The sequence below is a fragment of the Rosa rugosa genome, chromosome 6 (assembly GCF_958449725.1).
Source record: "Rosa rugosa chromosome 6, drRosRugo1.1, whole genome shotgun sequence".
Classification (NCBI taxonomy): Eukaryota; Viridiplantae; Streptophyta; class Magnoliopsida; order Rosales; family Rosaceae; genus Rosa; species Rosa rugosa.
In genome coordinates this window covers 38,648,003-38,667,293 of record NC_084825.1, presented here as the reverse complement: position 1 = coordinate 38,667,293, position 19,291 = coordinate 38,648,003, and the positions used below count along the sequence as shown (strand labels likewise).

Here is a 19,291-nt window from a genome sequence, read left to right as displayed (position 1 = left end):
TTTATTTAAACATTTTAATAAACATTTCGCATTCATCTTCTTCAAATAAGAATAAATTCACTATTTGGTTGGCACGACTGCCTTCGCTGATTGCATAGTTTTCTCTTGTCTTTCTCTTCTCATTTCTTCATAGAAATAAACCTATCCCTTAACAAATACCAATCCTTGCTTAAGAAAATCATTGTTAAATATTCTTACTATAATGCCAATCACTTGACTATAATATATAACTGCGATCGTCATTAGTTTGTTAATAGGTCATTGATCAATATGGGGTCCTATGAAAAACGAATCATTTAGTGGGTGGCTTTGATTAGAATATGAGGAGGTGCGCCATGCGGCTATATGAATGTCGTATTACCCGGTCAACATGCTAGAGTGGACAACACAATCTCAGACCAATAGTTTTTAGCTGGCCACGGGACTCGATTGGGTATGGTTTTAGTGGAGTTGAGCAATATGAGAACCAAAACTATAGCTGAGGTTTATAATTAGCATGTTTAGCGTCTATCATATCTGATTATTTAAAAGGGTCTCCGGTCGTTGCCTACCGGACTTTTCTGAAAACCTCGCCGAATGTTCCCAAAGAGGTCGCCGGAAATGTTTATTGCCCCAATTGATGTCTATTGCCCCCCAATAGAACTTTCGATAGCCGCTGTGGGAACTAATGTTCCTAAAATTAGACAAATAAAACTTTGATTAAAGAAAAAAACGAAGAGATTTTATCAATTTAAAAACGTCTATTGCCCCCCAATAGACATTCAAAACCTTGATTAAAGAAAAAAACGAAGAGATTATATCAATTTAAAAACGTCTATTGCCTCCCAATAGACATTCAAAACCTTGATTAAAGAAAAAAACGAAGAGATTATATCAATTTAAAAACGTCTATTGCCCCCCAATAGACATTCAAAACTTTTTTTCTTTCTTTCTTTCTGTCCCATTACTTAAAAAAAAAAATGATCTGGGCACCCATGTCTTCTTTCCCTTCTTTCTGGTTGCAGATGGTGGCTGGAGACAGTTGGTGAAGAGAAGCGTGTACTGATCGGCGTCGGTCTTGGAGAACACGATGGAGCGCGCAACCGATCTCGTCCTCCTCGAGCTGCTGGAAGATGTGGATCCATGAGTCCTGAGTGCAGAGAAAGAAGCCGACTCGGGAGAGATCCGGATCAGGGCCGGGTTGCTGGGACAGGGCGATCTTGGAGAAGTTGAGCTCGAGGCGGCCTTTGTGTGTGAACCGGAATTCATCGAATGGGATGATCGGACGCCAATCGTCGCTGACCAACGAGGTCCGGATCTCGACGGACGAGAGAGAGGTCCGGCGTGCTGGAGAGAGAGTTCCGACGAGAGGAGAGAGAGCTTCAGTGTGCTGGAGAGAGAGAGAGAGTGGCAATTATTGTAGTTTTTAAATTTGGTTGAGGGCAAAAATGTTAATTTAGTTTAAATTGAGTAAGAGGGAATACAAATCTGTTGCTAGGGTAAGTGGGATAATTTTGGCCAAAGTCAAGGACCCTATTTAAAAATGAAACATTAACTGAGTTGTTGAAAAGATAATAGATAAAGAAAAGGCTTGAAGTAATTAAGATGGTTGATGACTTATGTTTGCAGAACGCAAGCGAACATGATTTTTATGTGAAAGTTTCTTACGCATAGCTATTTACTTGTTGATATGTATAAATTCATCTTTGAATGATGCCCCTAAGAATTTTATACATATTAATGAGACTTAGAGTGAGGCCTAGCTATGAGGTCATCGTCTTATATATTTCAAAGATAAATTTCTTTTTCTTAGAATGTGTTTTTCTTGCTATAACATGGATATCCAATTTCATAGTTCGCCTCATGTCTCAAAATCGATCATGTCTGAACCTACTACCTCCAATCAATTTGATGGTTTGGTTGGGTTACGGATTTTATATTATGGTTGGTGAACCATTTTATGTTGTTTGTGTGAGTAAATTCCATACACAAAAGAGTTGCCGAGTCAAACTAATTCTACTTCATACGTTCTAAATAAGTAAGCATGTCAACTGCGAAAGTTATAGAGATTTTGAGTCCAAAAATAAAGTTTAAGAGCAACTCCATCAGCTTCCCCATATTTTGATTTTTCTCTATTTTAGGGAAAAATGAGCATCTTTTGCTCCAACAGCTTCTCTATAATTTTTGGTATTATAAGGAAGCAAAAGTAAAAACTATTCATATTTTTTCTTCTCAAACTCCAACATATTCCTTATTTTATAGCAATCTCTATAATTCTTCGTTAAAATTTTAGAGATTGCTGTAAATTTAGGGAATTTTGTTTTCTCATTCCTCAATATTCCTAAAATAAGGATAGTTATAGGGAATCTGTTGGAGCAAAAAAAACTTATTTTTCCCTAAAATAGAGAAAAATCAAAAGATGGAGAAGTTGTTGGAGTTGCTATAACAAATTCCCTATAACTATTCCCATTTTAGGGATAGTGAGGAAAGAGAAAACCAAATTTCCTAAATTTACAGCAATCTCTAAAACTTAAGGAAGAATTATGGAGATTTCAAAGATTGCTGTAAAATAAGGAATCTGTTAGAGTTAGATAAGAAAAAAGAGGCTAAACCTTTGATTTTTGTTTCCCTATAATACAGAAATTATAGGAACTCTATTAGAGTTGCTCTAAGGAAATGACGTATATGAAACTACATGTGCAAAGAAGAAAAAATCTTCTGTAATATTGCCAGGAGCAAACCTATGTTTTGGTGGAAGACAAATTAAAGCTCATCATCGATTATGATAATGGTATTTAGAGAATTTTATGGACATTAAAAACTATCTTTCGAAGAAATTTCATCTAGTACATTGTCTTCACAGTAAACGCAGTAGTCCACAACTAATAATTTTTCCTTATACCATGACATGCAATTAAATCATTAATTAGCTTTCAGTTCTTAACCATGACATGCGGTTACATGTAAACGATGCGGTTAAATCATATTGCCGTTATACTGATATGATGTAAGTTTCCAAATAAAAGCTCAATCACAGAAACGCTTATATTGAATGCAAGTTTAGGACGAAAAAAACGAGTAACAGCAATTAAGCCATTTATTTATAGAGCCACTGCCAACACAAGTGCATTCTATCAAAATATCTCCAAACACTAAGTGCATTTGAGTACAAAAAAAAATGGCATCCGATAATTCTAGCAACGACGACCTTATTCTCCAGCAGCTGAAGGCCTTTGACGAATCCAAAGCTGGTATAAAAGGACTCGTGGATGCCGGAATCACAAAAGTCCCACAGATTTGCATCATACCACCGAAGGATCGCGCCAGCCAGGAACCAAGTGCTGGAAATATCCCTGTCATTGACCTCAGTGACATTATTGTGAAGCGTGATGAGGTGGTTGAACAAGTCCGGCGGGCTGCAGGGACTGTAGGGTTCTTCCAGGTGGTGAACCACGGGATACTGAATGAGTTAATGGACGAAATGATAGAGGGGGTGCGTGGATTTCACTACCTACCAAAGGAGGAGAAGGCTGAGTACTATACTAGAGAACTCCTGAGGAATGTGAAGTACTTCAGCAGCTTCAATTTATATGAGTCAAGATATGCTTGTTGGAAGGACACCATGTTTTGTGAAATGGGGAATCTTGATCCTCAAGAACTGCCACTGGTTTTAAGGTACAAGCATTTACATCCTTTACATGCAATCTTCAAGTTTTATGCATTACCCTTCGGACCAAATTCACTAAATCACTCAGAATCTCAGAGACCTGATTAATTTGATTGACTAATACATTTGCTAATAAAATTTACTTGCAAAGACGAACATTAATTGTTGTGACTCAAAGTCTTTGAGTTATGCAATACTTGAAACTTTGTTCAAAATGAATGGCAATAATTCTTATCCTAGAAGGGGTATGCTTTTCTTCATCTGATTTGCAGGGATATAAGTTTACGGTACTATAACCAAGCTTACAAGTTAGCTATTACTTTGTTTGAACTGCTATCCGAGGCACTAGGGCTGAAATCTAACCACCTTGTAGAGTTGGGTGTTATCAAGGGGTGTCTTCTAGCCACTCACTTCTATCCACCATGTCCTGAGCCTGAACTGACCATTGGCAAAGTCGCCCACTCGGATGGTTGTTTTCTCACCATCCTCCTTCAAGACCAAATTGGTGGACTCCAGATTCTAAATGACGACAAATGGATTGACATTGCTCCTGTGGCTGGAGCTCTAATTATCAATGTCGGAGATTTCTTGCAGCTACTCTCTAATGACAGGTTCATAAGTGTCAAACACCGAGTGTTGGCCAAAAAGAAAGGTCCAAGAATATCTGTGGGATGCTTTTTCAGAGATATTTCACGGGAAAGTTTGGACAAAGTGTATGAACCAATCAAGGAGTTGACATCTGATGACAATCCTCCAATTTACCGAGGAACGAGTGTCAAAGACTATGTTGCAGGCTATTACAGGCAAGGACTCTTCAATGGCGCCTATAACGGACTAGAATATTTGAAGCTGTGAAGTTTGGCAAAATATGATTACTTTAGCGAATAAATGGTCTAGCCAGCTAGTAGTTTATACATGTAAGGGAACATTAACTGTTCATTAATTAATTGGGAATTTCAAATTTCTAAAATGTTATTAAAGCAAATAGTTCTTTTTATCAATTTCAGTATCAATTTTTAATTAGAATCTGAATTCTGTAAAGGCTTGTTTTGAATTTGTGGTTTATTTGCTCTCCCTTGTGTTATTGGACCCAATTTATAGTACGTGTATTTAGTAGATTCACACTGGATTGTTCTAATATTTTGAAACACAAAAGAGTTTAAAACCCTAATCCTTAAACCAAACTAGGGATGATCAACACGATACGAACCATTAGAATTGGTGGCATGGGGAACTTGCATAAATTCAGTTGTTTTGACACCCAAAAAATAGATGTGGAAAACTTTGTTTAGGACTCTATAGTAATTAATAAGGATGAAAGGAATAGTTAAGTTCTACCAAACCAAGCAGGCAAGCATGTTGAAGTTGTATGAAAATTAGCCAAATTACATTCCCAATGCCACCATCGTTTGTGATAATGGTATTTAGAGAATTCTATGGACATTAAAAACTATCTTTCGAAGAAATTTCATCTAGTACATTGTCTTGGTAGTCCGCAACTAATAATTTTTCCTTATACCATGACATGCAATTAAATCATTAATTAGCTTTCAGTTCTTAACCATGACATGCGGTTACATGTAAACGATGCGGTTAAATCATATTGCCGTTATACTGATATGATGTAAGTTTCCAAATAAAAGCTCAATCACAGAAACGCTTATATTGAATGCAAGTTTAGGACGAAAAAAACGAGTAACAGCAATTAAGCCATTTATTTATAGAGCCACTGCCAACACAAGTGCATTCTATCAAAATATCTCCAAACACTAAGTGCATTTGAGTACAAAAAAAAATGGCATCCGATAATTCTAGCAACGACGACCTTATTCTCCAGCAGTTGAAGGCCTTTGACGAATCCAAAGCTGGTATAAAAGGACTCGTGGATGCCGGAATCACAAAAGTCCCACAGATTTGCATCATACCACCGAAGGATCGCGCCAGCCAGGAACCAAGTGCTGGAAATATCCCTGTCATTGACCTCAGTGACATTATTGTGAAGCGTGATGAGGTGGTTGAACAAGTCCGGCGGGCTGCAGGGACTGTAGGGTTCTTCCAGGTGGTGAACCACGGGATACTGAATGAGTTAATGGACGAAATGATAGAGGGGGTGCGTGGATTTCACTACCTACCAAAGGAGGAGAAGGCTGAGTACTATACTAGAGAACTCCTGAGGAATGTGAAGTACTTCAGCAGCTTCAATTTATATGAGTCAAGATATGCTTGTTGGAAGGACACCATGTTTTGTGAAATGGGGAATCTTGATCCTCAAGAACTGCCACTGGTTTTAAGGTACAAGCATTTACATCCTTTACATGCAATCTTCAAGTTTTATGCATTACCCTTCGGACCAAATTCACTAAATCACTCAGAATCTCAGAGACCTGATTAATTTGATTGACTAATACATTTGCTAATAAAATTTACTTGCAAAGACGAACATTAATTGTTGTGACTCAAAGTCTTTGAGTTATGCAATACTTGAAACTTTGTTCAAAATGAATGGCAATAATTCTTATCCTAGAAGGGGTATGCTTTTCTTCATCTGATTTGCAGGGATATAAGTTTACGGTACTATAACCAAGCTTACAAGTTAGCTATTACTTTGTTTGAACTGCTATCCGAGGCACTAGGGCTGAAATCTAACCACCTTGTAGAGTTGGGTGTTATCAAGGGGTGTCTTCTAGCCACTCACTTCTATCCACCATGTCCTGAGCCTGAACTGACCATTGGCAAAGTCGCCCACTCGGATGGTTGTTTTCTCACCATCCTCCTTCAAGACCAAATTGGTGGACTCCAGATTCTAAATGACGACAAATGGATTGACATTGCTCCTGTGGCTGGAGCTCTAATTATCAATGTCGGAGATTTCTTGCAGCTACTCTCTAATGACAGGTTCATAAGTGTCAAACACCGAGTGTTGGCCAAAAAGAAAGGTCCAAGAATATCTGTGGGATGCTTTTTCAGAGATATTTCACGGGAAAGTTTGGACAAAGTGTATGAACCAATCAAGGAGTTGACATCTGATGACAATCCTCCAATTTACCGAGGAACGAGTGTCAAAGACTATGTTGCAGGCTATTACAGGCAAGGACTCTTCAATGGCGCCTATAACGGACTAGAATATTTGAAGCTGTGAAGTTTGGCAAAATATGATTACTTTAGCGAATAAATGGTCTAGCCAGCTAGTAGTTTATACATGTAAGGGAACATTAACTGTTCATTAATTAATTGGGAATTTCAAATTTCTAAAATGTTATTAAAGCAAATAGTTCTTTTTATCAATTTCAGTATCAATTTTTAATTAGAATCTGAATTCTGTAAAGGCTTGTTTTGAATTTGTGGTTTATTTGCTCTCCCTTGTGTTATTGGACCCAATTTATAGTACGTGTATTTAGTAGATTCACACTGGATTGTTCTAATATTTTGAAACACAAAAGAGTTTAAAACCCTAATCCTTAAACCAAACTAGGGATGATCAACACGATACGAACCATTAGAATTGGTGGCATGGGGAACTTGCATAAATTCAGTTGTTTTGACACCCAAAAAATAGATGTGGAAAACTTTGTTTAGGACTCTATAGTAATTAATAAGGATGAAAGGAATAGTTAAGTTCTACCAAACCAAGCAGGCAAGCATGTTGAAGTTGTATGAAAATTAGCCAAATTACATTCCCAATGCCACCATCGTTTGTGATAATGGTATTTAGAGAATTCTATGGACATTAAAAACTATCTTTCGAAGAAATTTCATCTAGTACATTGTCTTGGTAGTCCGCAACTAATAATTTTTCCTTATACCATGACATGCAATTAAATCATTAATTAGCTTTCAGTTCTTAACCATGACATGCGGTTACATGTAAACGATGCGGTTAAATCATATTGCCGTTATACTGATATGATGTAAGTTTCCAAATAAAAGCTCAATCACAGAAACGCTTATATTGAATGCAAGTTTAGGACGAAAAAAACGAGTAACAGCAATTAAGCCATTTATTTATAGAGCCACTGCCAACACAAGTGCATTCTATCAAAATATCTCCAAACACTAAGTGCATTTGAGTACAAAAAAAAATGGCATCCGATAATTCTAGCAACGACGACCTTATTCTCCAGCAGCTGAAGGCCTTTGACGAATCCAAAGCTGGTATAAAAGGACTCGTGGATGCCGGAATCACAAAAGTCCCACAGATTTGCATCATACCACCGAAGGATCGCGCCAGCCAGGAACCAAGTGCTGGAAATATCCCTGTCATTGACCTCAGTGACATTATTGTGAAGCGTGATGAGGTGGTTGAACAAGTCCGGCGGGCTGCAGGGACTGTAGGGTTCTTCCAGGTGGTGAACCACGGGATACTGAATGAGTTAATGGACGAAATGATAGAGGGGGTGCGTGGATTTCACTACCTACCAAAGGAGGAGAAGGCTGAGTACTATACTAGAGAACTCCTGAGGAATGTGAAGTACTTCAGCAGCTTCAATTTATATGAGTCAAGATATGCTTGTTGGAAGGACACCATGTTTTGTGAAATGGGGAATCTTGATCCTCAAGAACTGCCACTGGTTTTAAGGTACAAGCATTTACATCCTTTACATGCAATCTTCAAGTTTTATGCATTACCCTTCGGACCAAATTCACTAAATCACTCAGAATCTCAGAGACCTGATTAATTTGATTGACTAATACATTTGCTAATAAAATTTACTTGCAAAGACGAACATTAATTGTTGTGACTCAAAGTCTTTGAGTTATGCAATACTTGAAACTTTGTTCAAAATGAATGGCAATAATTCTTATCCTAGAAGGGGTATGCTTTTCTTCATCTGATTTGCAGGGATATAAGTTTACGGTACTATAACCAAGCTTACAAGTTAGCTATTACTTTGTTTGAACTGCTATCCGAGGCACTAGGGCTGAAATCTAACCACCTTGTAGAGTTGGGTGTTATCAAGGGGTGTCTTCTAGCCACTCACTTCTATCCACCATGTCCTGAGCCTGAACTGACCATTGGCAAAGTCGCCCACTCGGATGGTTGTTTTCTCACCATCCTCCTTCAAGACCAAATTGGTGGACTCCAGATTCTAAATGACGACAAATGGATTGACATTGCTCCTGTGGCTGGAGCTCTAATTATCAATGTCGGAGATTTCTTGCAGCTACTCTCTAATGACAGGTTCATAAGTGTCAAACACCGAGTGTTGGCCAAAAAGAAAGGTCCAAGAATATCTGTGGGATGCTTTTTCAGAGATATTTCACGGGAAAGTTTGGACAAAGTGTATGAACCAATCAAGGAGTTGACATCTGATGACAATCCTCCAATTTACCGAGGAACGAGTGTCAAAGACTATGTTGCAGGCTATTACAGGCAAGGACTCTTCAATGGCGCCTATAACGGACTAGAATATTTGAAGCTGTGAAGTTTGGCAAAATATGATTACTTTAGCGAATAAATGGTCTAGCCAGCTAGTAGTTTATACATGTAAGGGAATATTAACTGTTCATTAATTAATTGGGAATTTCAAATTTCTAAAATGTTATTAAAGCAAATAGTTCTTTTTATCAATTTCAGTATCAATTTTTAATTAGAATCTGAATTCTGTAAAGGCTTGTTTTGAATTTGTGGTTTATTTGCTCTCCCTTGTGTTATTGGACCCAATTTATAGTACGTGTATTTAGTAGATTCACACTGGATTGTTCTAATATTTTGAAACACAAAAGAGTTTAAAACCCTAATCCTTAAACCAAACTAGGGATGATCAACACGATACGAACCATTAGAATTGGTGGCATGGGGAACTTGCATAAATTCAGTTGTTTTGACACCCAAAAACACTACTAGAATTTTGTTCATAGACATCGGTTCTGGACCGATGTTAAACTAATTTTCGACCGATGTCTTAGTGGGTGTAGAGAAAAGTATAGACATCAGTATAAGCGCGTTTTCAACCGATGTCCCAGACAACAACCAACATCGATTCTAAAAAAAAAATCGATGTATAATCGTTATAATCATCATATTTTTGTATGTTAGGTATGTCTAATTCTTCATATTTTCACATTTTATGCTTAATAAAGTATATGTCGAACAATACCTACGTGAACATTTGCATCGATTTCTATTCCAGAAGCGATGTTCAGTACACTTGTAGACATCAGTTCCCATGAGTATTGTTTGTTCGTGGCCATTTTTAAATGTAGGTTGCCACATTATTTTCCTAGGAACGATGTCTGTATCTTTATTCTACATCGTTTTTTTATTCAGAAATGATGTTCACCTTTTGACCACACATCGGTTTTCTCCATGGTAGGTGATTTGTATGTTCATAATAGATTACGGTTTGGTGATTAGAAATCGATGTGCAGTAGTTTTGATTACATCGGTTTTGAGTTACAATTCGATATATTGATAATCATAGCACATCGATTTCATTTTTGATATTGATTTCTAATCTCTCAACTGACTTCGTTTTCCTTGGCATTACTGTTTTATTATACTTTAATATACTTCACTTTATTTTGACAAGCATGATGTGAAAAGTTTGCATTTAGCTATTGCTGGGAAAAAAATTGCATTTCTCATCATCCAAAATAAGGGGCTTTCCCATTAATTTTCTTTCCAAATTCATGATTCAACATAATTCACAAAATAAACCCCTAAACTTACAAAAGCTAGCTTGAAAACATATGAGCAACAATGTACAAAAGCTCCACACCAAGCTTTGCTTCAAAGCCAAAACTAGCTAGCCTTACTCAAAAAACATCTTGGCAGTCACATTTCTACATCAAACTCTGTATATAATCAGCCACTTCAATGCGCACCTCGTCAATTTGATCAGGGGATGTGACACCATTGATAGGGTCAGAAAACTCTGCTACAAGTTCATCTGCAACCTGGAATACAGTTTAGTCACTTTCCTGTTATATGGAAGATGCTACAGTTTAGCAAACCCCACATTAACCAAGTGGGAATGCAATGGTGTGGTGCATATACCAACTCTGCCTGGACCACGTACTGTGACAATAACCAAAGGAGAAACAGACAAAAACATTACAAATTTCCCTTCTAGATATATATTCCAACTTTACATGATAACACAGAAGCAATGCAAATTTTCTCTTAAAAAGATAAGAACAAAGGTTTTTGAGATTTGTTCAAGACAAGCTAGAGAAACAATTGGAGAAGTGAAGCAGGTTGAAAGATTCAGAATAAAGCAAATCCAAGGTAGGGAGGTTCAAAATGAATAACATTAACATATATATGGTACAATGGTAGTACAGCAACGCATTTCAAATCCTCCATGACAGGACCTACATTGATTCAAGAAAATGGATGCTTTACATTAATGTGATTCCGACTACATTGATTTCATCATCCGCCACCTACTTATGACCAGATAGATGAGTAGGTTTTCTTTTGAACATATAATTGATGGAAGTTGAGCTAGTTAGGAAAGGAACCAAAGTAAAGAATGAATACTGCCTCAGCTTGATCAACAAATGGGCATCAAAATTAGGAACTGGATGATAGGAATCAGTTTACCTAACTAACTACATGAATTGAAGGTATGAGACTCTTGATTACCTTTAGTTTTTTGTTGTAATCCTTCAAAACATTCCATATAGCTTTAGCAAAACTCTGCATAATCTGATGGTTTCTCTCTCCATCTGCAGTGTCAACATTACACGGTTTTGAACCACTACTTAATTCCACCTTGTAGATTCTTTGTGCCGCTATAACAAAACAAGCAAGTATTAGACATTGCCAAAAGATAATTAGGAAATAAGGCTATGCAGTAAAAAGAAGAAAACAATAAGGTAAACCAATATATGAAAATAAAATTTTCTTTAACTTAAAAGAATATATTCATGCCCTGGAATTCATGTAAAGATTTCAACAGAAGCTTGGGAAATGCGTGCACGTATATACACATACCAAGGAGTTAAATAACCAAGTCAATAAGGAAATATCAACCCTGAAGAAATCATTTTAGGTCATCATCAGGAGCCATATGTATCCTTCAGAGTTACAATAATGCAGTCAAATTAATTTAATAAGGATCCAGAGTTTACTTGCAGGGAAAAAAAAAGGGAGTGAAATAACCTTACGTCAATCATTTAAAGAAGCATAATGGAACAAAAAAAGTCTAAAGCTGCCAATTAAATTATGACACAGAGATGTAATTACATGATATAAATAAGTGAACAACTCAAAAACAAGACATACCACGCAAGACTCAGAACCGGTTAATTTCATTCTTTTGCGCTGCTCAGTTCTAGACAAAGACTGGATTTGCCTTTTGTTCGGAATATTTGAAGGGTCTTCAGCATTATTAAACCTGCAAATATAGTATAAAAACTCTTAACAACTCATGTGAAAAATAAATTGAAGGACAACATTAAGGTGTTGTAAAGTTGTACTTGATTTCCATATAAGGTGAGGCCTGTCTTAGCAGGTGAGATGTATCACGATAATCTTCTTCTCCTGATTTTACTGTTAAAATCTGTAATAGTAACGAATCAATCACATGAATAATTTCAAAGAAACTTGATACACAATAAAATGCAAACTGATTTTCAATAGTACTCATCGGAGGTTTCTGAAAAAATTTAACGAGTTAAACAATTTGGAAGGGAAAAAAAAAATTACCAGTGACATCCCCTTCTTGCCTTCCAAATAGTCTCTCAAGTACTTGGTCAACTGTCCAAAGATCATTGCATCAGTAACAATAGTCCTAAGCAATTGTAACAGATATTATAGGGACTCGAAAGACCATGTCTAGCCCTATTTCACATTTTCAGTATCAATTGGTATATTAATCATTTAAGCATATATGGCTACAACTAAAAGCACACAATGAGTTAGGTACACATGTCATCCATATCTAATCTGAATGTGTGTGTGGTGTCACCAAGGATGAAAGAGAAGAAAAGTTAGAGCCAATGAAGACTACATATAAGTAATATAGAACCAGTACAGGAAAACATACCAATGAGTTCTGAAAGTGCTTTTGCATTGGCTTCTTAGGGTTCTTCTGATGCTCCAATAAGGACTGAAACACCAAAAATAAAAGGAGAATGACTACAGAGGCACACACATAAATAGATATAAAAAAAAGAAACACAGAGCAAAGAAAAGATATAAAGGTCTTGGAGTTTTTTTAAAAGAAGCAGACAATTTTATATCTAGAAAATGATACATTGGTTATCACCAAGCACACATGAAGAAGATCCAGAAAACTGACTTAAAGTTACATACTCTCAAGCACAAGCCAAAAACCATCGATGTGTTGTTGATGAAATTACTTTCAAGCAACCTTGCTCCCTGCACCAAATTTAATAATAAGAAGAAAAAGAAAGAAAGTAAAAAAAGTAATAGAAAAACATTCTACAACGTCCTTAGTTGAAACAAAGATTAAAAGGAAAAAAAACAAAGCCAAACCTGATTCCCAGTTCTCTTTTCTCTTTCAGCTCCAGCAAGGTCAACAATACTCAGGACGACTTCATTTGCTTTATTGTTATCCTCTCCATCAAACTTGTCGGCAACACCTCGAATGTTAATAATACACTGTGACCGACTAGTAGAATGGAAAGAAAATAAGAAATAAACCAATATAATGTGATAATATGTAGTACACCGTGTTTGGACACTGCTGCAGGATTGTAGGCTCCTCCATAATCTGTTTGGCGCCGATACCGAACCCCAATCGTCGTTGACCACACATCACCCACCACCACAAACACAAAGCTCGCATGCCCAATTCCATGAAGAAGATCAACACCCGAGCCTATATCCCCAAACCCAGAGGGTCAACAACCCTACTGCCGGATCCGAATCCCCGACCGTCGCCACACACCCAGTCACCACCATCTTCCGCTCACCCAGTCTCCGTGCAGCCACCGTCATCAAATAAAAACCAAACAGATCGAAATCCCAACGCCCCAGTCTCCGATCTCCATCCCAATCACCTCCGACAGCAACCTGTCCGGTCACACTAGACGCACACCTGCGAGGCCAGAGGCCTGCTCCAATCTACACAGAAACCAAGCAAAAAGAGGTTGAGAACTGACCCAAGACGCGAACTCTCCGTCAGCAGAGAAGAGAAAGCATCCGAGTTGAATCGAAATTGCTCTCGGACAGAACGAAACTCGCACGAATGACCTCGCCATTGAATTGAAAGCATCTGAGTTGAATGACCTCGCACGAGAGAGGAAGAGGAACGACTGGAAAGAGCCAAATTGAAATACCCAAAAAGAATAAGCCCATAAGCCCTGGATCTAGATCAACACAGTGGCCACCAAGTGCTCAATTTGTTGAGTTAGATCGAGAACGGAGAGAAAGAGAAAAAGGATTGCGGTGGAGATCGAACAGAGTTTAAGGGAAAAGACCAAATTCCGGAGCTTGTTCATCATAGAGAGAGAGTGAGAGTCCGGGGAGGGGGGGGGGGGTACCACCCGAGTAGGGTTTGGAAGGAGTGAGAGTTAGTCATTACGGTTCGAAAGTTTCAGAGTGAAAAAAAATTCAAGTGTTGGAGGAATGGAGGGAATGAAAATTTAGTCCCCCCGCGTTTCTAAAATTTTTAACTTAGTCCCTCCGCAAATTTTTCAAAATTTTTGAACGAGACTTTACACATCGGTTAATTTAATGACCGATGTTTATAATCACAATAGAAATCGATATTTCATAAACCGATGTTAGGATGTATTTTTTACATCGCGTGCAATTCCGACTGATTTAATAGTGGTGATGTCTAATGACATAATTCTAGTAGTGAAAATAGATGTGGAAAACTTTGTTTAGGACTCTATAGTAATTAATAAGGATGAAAGGAATAGTTAAGTTCTACCAAACCAAGCAGGCAAGCATGTTGAAGTTGTATGAAAATTAGCCAAATTACATTCCCAATGCCACCATCGTTTGTGATAATGGTATTTAGAGAATTCTATGGACATTAAAAACTATCTTTCGAAGAAATTTCATCTAGTACATTGTCTTGGTAGTCCGCAACTAATAATTTTTCCTTATACCATGACATGCAATTAAATCATTAATTAGCTTTCAGTTCTTAACCATGACATGCGGTTACATGTAAACGATGCGGTTAAATCATATTGCCGTTATACTGATATGATGTAAGTTTCCAAATAAAAGCTCAATCACAGAAACGCTTATATTGAATGCAAGTTTAGGACGAAAAAAACGAGTAACAGCAATTAAGCCATTTATTTATAGAGCCACTGCCAACACAAGTGCATTCTATCAAAATATCTCCAAACACTAAGTGCATTTGAGTACAAAAAAAAATGGCATCCGATAATTCTAGCAACGACGACCTTATTCTCCAGCAGCTGAAGGCCTTTGACGAATCCAAAGCTGGTATAAAAGGACTCGTGGATGCCGGAATCACAAAAGTCCCACAGATTTGCATCATACCACCGAAGGATCGCGCCAGCCAGGAACCAAGTGCTGGAAATATCCCTGTCATTGACCTCAGTGACATTATTGTGAAGCGTGATGAGGTGGTTGAACAAGTCCGGCGGGCTGCAGGGACTGTAGGGTTCTTCCAGGTGGTGAACCACGGGATACTGAATGAGTTAATGGACGAAATGATAGAGGGGGTGCGTGGATTTCACTACCTACCAAAGGAGGAGAAGGCTGAGTACTATACTAGAGAACTCCTGAGGAATGTGAAGTACTTCAGCAGCTTCAATTTATATGAGTCAAGATATGCTTGTTGGAAGGACACCATGTTTTGTGAAATGGGGAATCTTGATCCTCAAGAACTGCCACTGGTTTTAAGGTACAAGCATTTACATCCTTTACATGCAATCTTCAAGTTTTATGCATTACCCTTCGGACCAAATTCACTAAATCACTCAGAATCTCAGAGACCTGATTAATTTGATTGACTAATACATTTGCTAATAAAATTTACTTGCAAAGACGAACATTAATTGTTGTGACTCAAAGTCTTTGAGTTATGCAATACTTGAAACTTTGTTCAAAATGAATGGCAATAATTCTTATCCTAGAAGGGGTATGCTTTTCTTCATCTGATTTGCAGGGATATAAGTTTACGGTACTATAACCAAGCTTACAAGTTAGCTATTACTTTGTTTGAACTGCTATCCGAGGCACTAGGGCTGAAATCTAACCACCTTGTAGAGTTGGGTGTTATCAAGGGGTGTCTTCTAGCCACTCACTTCTATCCACCATGTCCTGAGCCTGAACTGACCATTGGCAAAGTCGCCCACTCGGATGGTTGTTTTCTCACCATCCTCCTTCAAGACCAAATTGGTGGACTCCAGATTCTAAATGACGACAAATGGATTGACATTGCTCCTGTGGCTGGAGCTCTAATTATCAATGTCGGAGATTTCTTGCAGCTACTCTCTAATGACAGGTTCATAAGTGTCAAACACCGAGTGTTGGCCAAAAAGAAAGGTCCAAGAATATCTGTGGGATGCTTTTTCAGAGATATTTCACGGGAAAGTTTGGACAAAGTGTATGAACCAATCAAGGAGTTGACATCTGATGACAATCCTCCAATTTACCGAGGAACGAGTGTCAAAGACTATGTTGCAGGCTATTACAGGCAAGGACTCTTCAATGGCGCCTATAACGGACTAGAATATTTGAAGCTGTGAAGTTTGGCAAAATATGATTACTTTAGCGAATAAATGGTCTAGCCAGCTAGTAGTTTATACATGTAAGGGAACATTAACTGTTCATTAATTAATTGGGAATTTCAAATTTCTAAAATGTTATTAAAGCAAATAGTTCTTTTTATCAATTTCAGTATCAATTTTTAATTAGAATCTGAATTCTGTAAAGGCTTGTTTTGAATTTGTGGTTTATTTGCTCTCCCTTGTGTTATTGGACCCAATTTATAGTACGTGTATTTAGTAGATTCACACTGGATTGTTCTAATATTTTGAAACACAAAAGAGTTTAAAACCCTAATCCTTAAACCAAACTAGGGATGATCAACACGATACGAACCATTAGAATTGGTGGCATGGGGAACTTGCATAAATTCAGTTGTTTTGACACCCAAAAAATAGATGTGGAAAACTTTGTTTAGGACTCTATAGTAATTAATAAGGATGAAAGGAATAGTTAAGTTCTACCAAACCAAGCAGGCAAGCATGTTGAAGTTGTATGAAAATTAGCCAAATTACATTCCCAATGCCACCATCGTTTGTGATAATGGTATTTAGAGAATTCTATGGACATTAAAAACTATCTTTCGAAGAAATTTCATCTAGTACATTGTCTTGGTAGTCCGCAACTAATAATTTTTCCTTATACCATGACATGCAATTAAATCATTAATTAGCTTTCAGTTCTTAACCATGACATGCGGTTACATGTAAACGATGCGGTTAAATCATATTGCCGTTATACTGATATGATGTAAGTTTCCAAATAAAAGCTCAATCACAGAAACGCTTATATTGAATGCAAGTTTAGGACGAAAAAAACGAGTAACAGCAATTAAGCCATTTATTTATAGAGCCACTGCCAACACAAGTGCATTCTATCAAAATATCTCCAAACACTAAGTGCATTTGAGTACAAAAAAAAATGGCATCCGATAATTCTAGCAACGACGACCTTATTCTCCAGCAGCTGAAGGCCTTTGACGAATCCAAAGCTGGTATAAAAGGACTCGTGGATGCCGGAATCACAAAAGTCCCACAGATTTGCATCATACCACCGAAGGATCGCGCCAGCCAGGAACCAAGTGCTGGAAATATCCCTGTCATTGACCTCAGTGACATTATTGTGAAGCGTGATGAGGTGGTTGAACAAGTCCGGCGGGCTGCAGGGACTGTAGGGTTCTTCCAGGTGGTGAACCACGGGATACTGAATGAGTTAATGGACGAAATGATAGAGGGGGTGCGTGGATTTCACTACCTACCAAAGGAGGAGAAGGCTGAGTACTATACTAGAGAACTCCTGAGGAATGTGAAGTACTTCAGCAGCTTCAATTTATATGAGTCAAGATATGCTTGTTGGAAGGACACCATGTTTTGTGAAATGGGGAATCTTGATCCTCAAGAACTGCCACTGGTTTTAAGGTACAAGCATTTACATCCTTTACATGCAATCTTCAAGTTTTATGCATTACCCTTCGGACCAAATTCACTAAATCACTCAGAATCTCAGAGACCTGATTAATTTGATTGACTAATACATTTGCTAATAAAATTTACTTGCAAAGACGAACATTAATTGTTGTGACTCAAAGTCTTTGAGTTATGCAATACTTGAAACTTTGTTCAAAATGAATGGCAATAATTCTTATCCTAGAAGGGGTATGCTTTTCTTCATCTGATTTGCAGGGATATAAGTTTACGGTACTATAACCAAGCTTACAAGTTAGCTATTACTTTGTTTGAACTGCTATCCGAGGCACTAGGGCTGAAATCTAACCACCTTGTAGAGTTGGGTGTTATCAAGGGGTGTCTTCTAGCCACTCACTTCTATCCACCATGTCCTGAGCCTGAACTGACCATTGGCAAAGTGGCCCACTCGGATGGTTGTTTTCTCACCATCCTCCTTCAAGACCAAATTGGTGGACTCCAGATTCTAAATGACGACAAATGGATTGACATTGCTCCTGTGGCTGGAGCTCTAATTATCAATGTCGGAGATTTCTTGCAGCTACTCTCTAATGACAGGTTCATAAGTGTCAAACACCGAGTGTTGGCCAAAAAGAAAGGTCCAAGAATATCTGTGGGATGCTTTTTCAGAGATATTTCACGGGAAAGTTTGGACAAAGTGTATGAACCAATCAAGGAGTTGACATCTGATGACAATCCTCCAATTTACCGAGGAACGAGTGTCAAAGACTATGTTGCAGGCTATTACAGGCAAGGACTCTTCAATGGCGCCTATAACGGACTAGAATATTTGAAGCTGTGAAGTTTGGCAAAATATGATTACTTTAGCGAATAAATGGTCTAGCCAGCTAGTAGTTTATACATGTAAGGGAACATTAACTGTTCATTAATTAATTGGGAATTTCAAATTTCTAAAATGTTATTAAAGCAAATAGTTCTTTTTATCAATTTCAGTATCAATTTTTAATTAGAATCTGAATTCTGTAAAGGCTTGTTTTGAATTTGTGGTTTATTTGCTCTCCCTTGTGTTATTGGACCCAATTTATAGTACGTGTATTTAGTAGATTCACACTGGATTGTTCTAATATTTTGAAACACAAAAGAGTTTAAAACCCTAATCCTTAAACCAAACTAGGGATGATCAACACGATACGAACCATTAGAATTGGTGGCATGGGGAACTTGCATAAATTCAGTTGTTTTGACACCCAAAAAATAGATGTGGAAAACTTTGTTTAGGACTCTATAGTAATTAATAAGGATGAAAGGAATAGTTAAGTTCTACCAAACCAAGCAGGCAAGCATGTTGAAGTTGTATGAAAATTAGCCAAATTACATTCCCAATGCCACCATCGTTTGTGATAATGGTATTTAGAGAATTCTATGGACATTAAAAACTATCTTTCGAAGAAATTTCATCTAGTACATTGTCTTAGTAGTCCGCAACTAATAATTTTTCCTTATACCATGACATGCAATTAAATCATTAATTAGCTTTCAGTTCTTAACCAT

The 19,291-nt window shown here is 37.5% G+C and overlaps 5 protein-coding genes and 2 long non-coding RNA genes across 7 annotated transcripts; 5 read left to right on the top strand and 2 right to left on the bottom strand.

Moving 5' to 3' along the window:
* The first annotated feature begins 3,098 nt into the window (after positions 1–3,098).
* On the top strand, positions 3,099–4,501 carry LOC133716752 (1-aminocyclopropane-1-carboxylate oxidase homolog 1-like). The gene is made up of 2 exons (XM_062143417.1): positions 3,099–3,654; positions 3,919–4,501. The coding sequence occupies exons 1-2, from the start codon at positions 3,158–3,160 to the stop codon at positions 4,499–4,501; spliced, it is 1,080 nt and encodes a 359-aa protein (XP_061999401.1). The 5' UTR covers positions 3,099–3,157.
* A 940-nt stretch (positions 4,502–5,441) lies between these two features.
* On the top strand, positions 5,442–6,785 carry LOC133716751 (1-aminocyclopropane-1-carboxylate oxidase homolog 1-like). The gene is made up of 2 exons (XM_062143416.1): positions 5,442–5,938; positions 6,203–6,785. Exons 1-2 carry the CDS (start codon positions 5,442–5,444, stop codon positions 6,783–6,785), a joined length of 1,080 nt encoding a protein of 359 aa, XP_061999400.1.
* An 881-nt stretch (positions 6,786–7,666) lies between these two features.
* On the top strand, positions 7,667–9,069 carry LOC133716749 (1-aminocyclopropane-1-carboxylate oxidase homolog 1-like). Its single transcript, XM_062143415.1, has 2 exons — positions 7,667–8,222; positions 8,487–9,069. Exons 1-2 carry the CDS (start codon positions 7,726–7,728, stop codon positions 9,067–9,069), a joined length of 1,080 nt encoding a protein of 359 aa, XP_061999399.1. The 5' UTR covers positions 7,667–7,725.
* A 1,181-nt stretch (positions 9,070–10,250) lies between these two features.
* Positions 10,251–12,157, bottom strand: LOC133714245 (uncharacterized). The gene is made up of 4 exons (XR_009848511.1): positions 12,071–12,157; positions 11,877–11,988; positions 11,235–11,383; positions 10,251–10,543 (listed from the first exon to the last, which is right to left on the bottom strand). It is a non-coding gene; the product is annotated as an uncharacterized LOC133714245 (long non-coding RNA).
* Positions 12,158–12,308: 151 nt separating this feature from the next.
* LOC133713477 (uncharacterized) lies at positions 12,309–14,082 on the bottom strand. Its single transcript, XR_009848036.1, has 4 exons — positions 13,092–14,082; positions 12,909–12,974; positions 12,640–12,702; positions 12,309–12,350 (listed from the first exon to the last, which is right to left on the bottom strand). It is a non-coding gene; the product is annotated as an uncharacterized LOC133713477 (long non-coding RNA).
* An 812-nt stretch (positions 14,083–14,894) lies between these two features.
* LOC133716748 (1-aminocyclopropane-1-carboxylate oxidase homolog 1-like) lies at positions 14,895–16,297 on the top strand. The gene is made up of 2 exons (XM_062143414.1): positions 14,895–15,450; positions 15,715–16,297. Exons 1-2 carry the CDS (start codon positions 14,954–14,956, stop codon positions 16,295–16,297), a joined length of 1,080 nt encoding a protein of 359 aa, XP_061999398.1. The 5' UTR covers positions 14,895–14,953.
* An 881-nt stretch (positions 16,298–17,178) lies between these two features.
* Positions 17,179–18,581, top strand: LOC133716747 (1-aminocyclopropane-1-carboxylate oxidase homolog 1-like). The gene is made up of 2 exons (XM_062143413.1): positions 17,179–17,734; positions 17,999–18,581. Exons 1-2 carry the CDS (start codon positions 17,238–17,240, stop codon positions 18,579–18,581), a joined length of 1,080 nt encoding a protein of 359 aa, XP_061999397.1. The 5' UTR covers positions 17,179–17,237.
* The last annotated feature ends 710 nt before the right edge of the window (positions 18,582–19,291 follow it).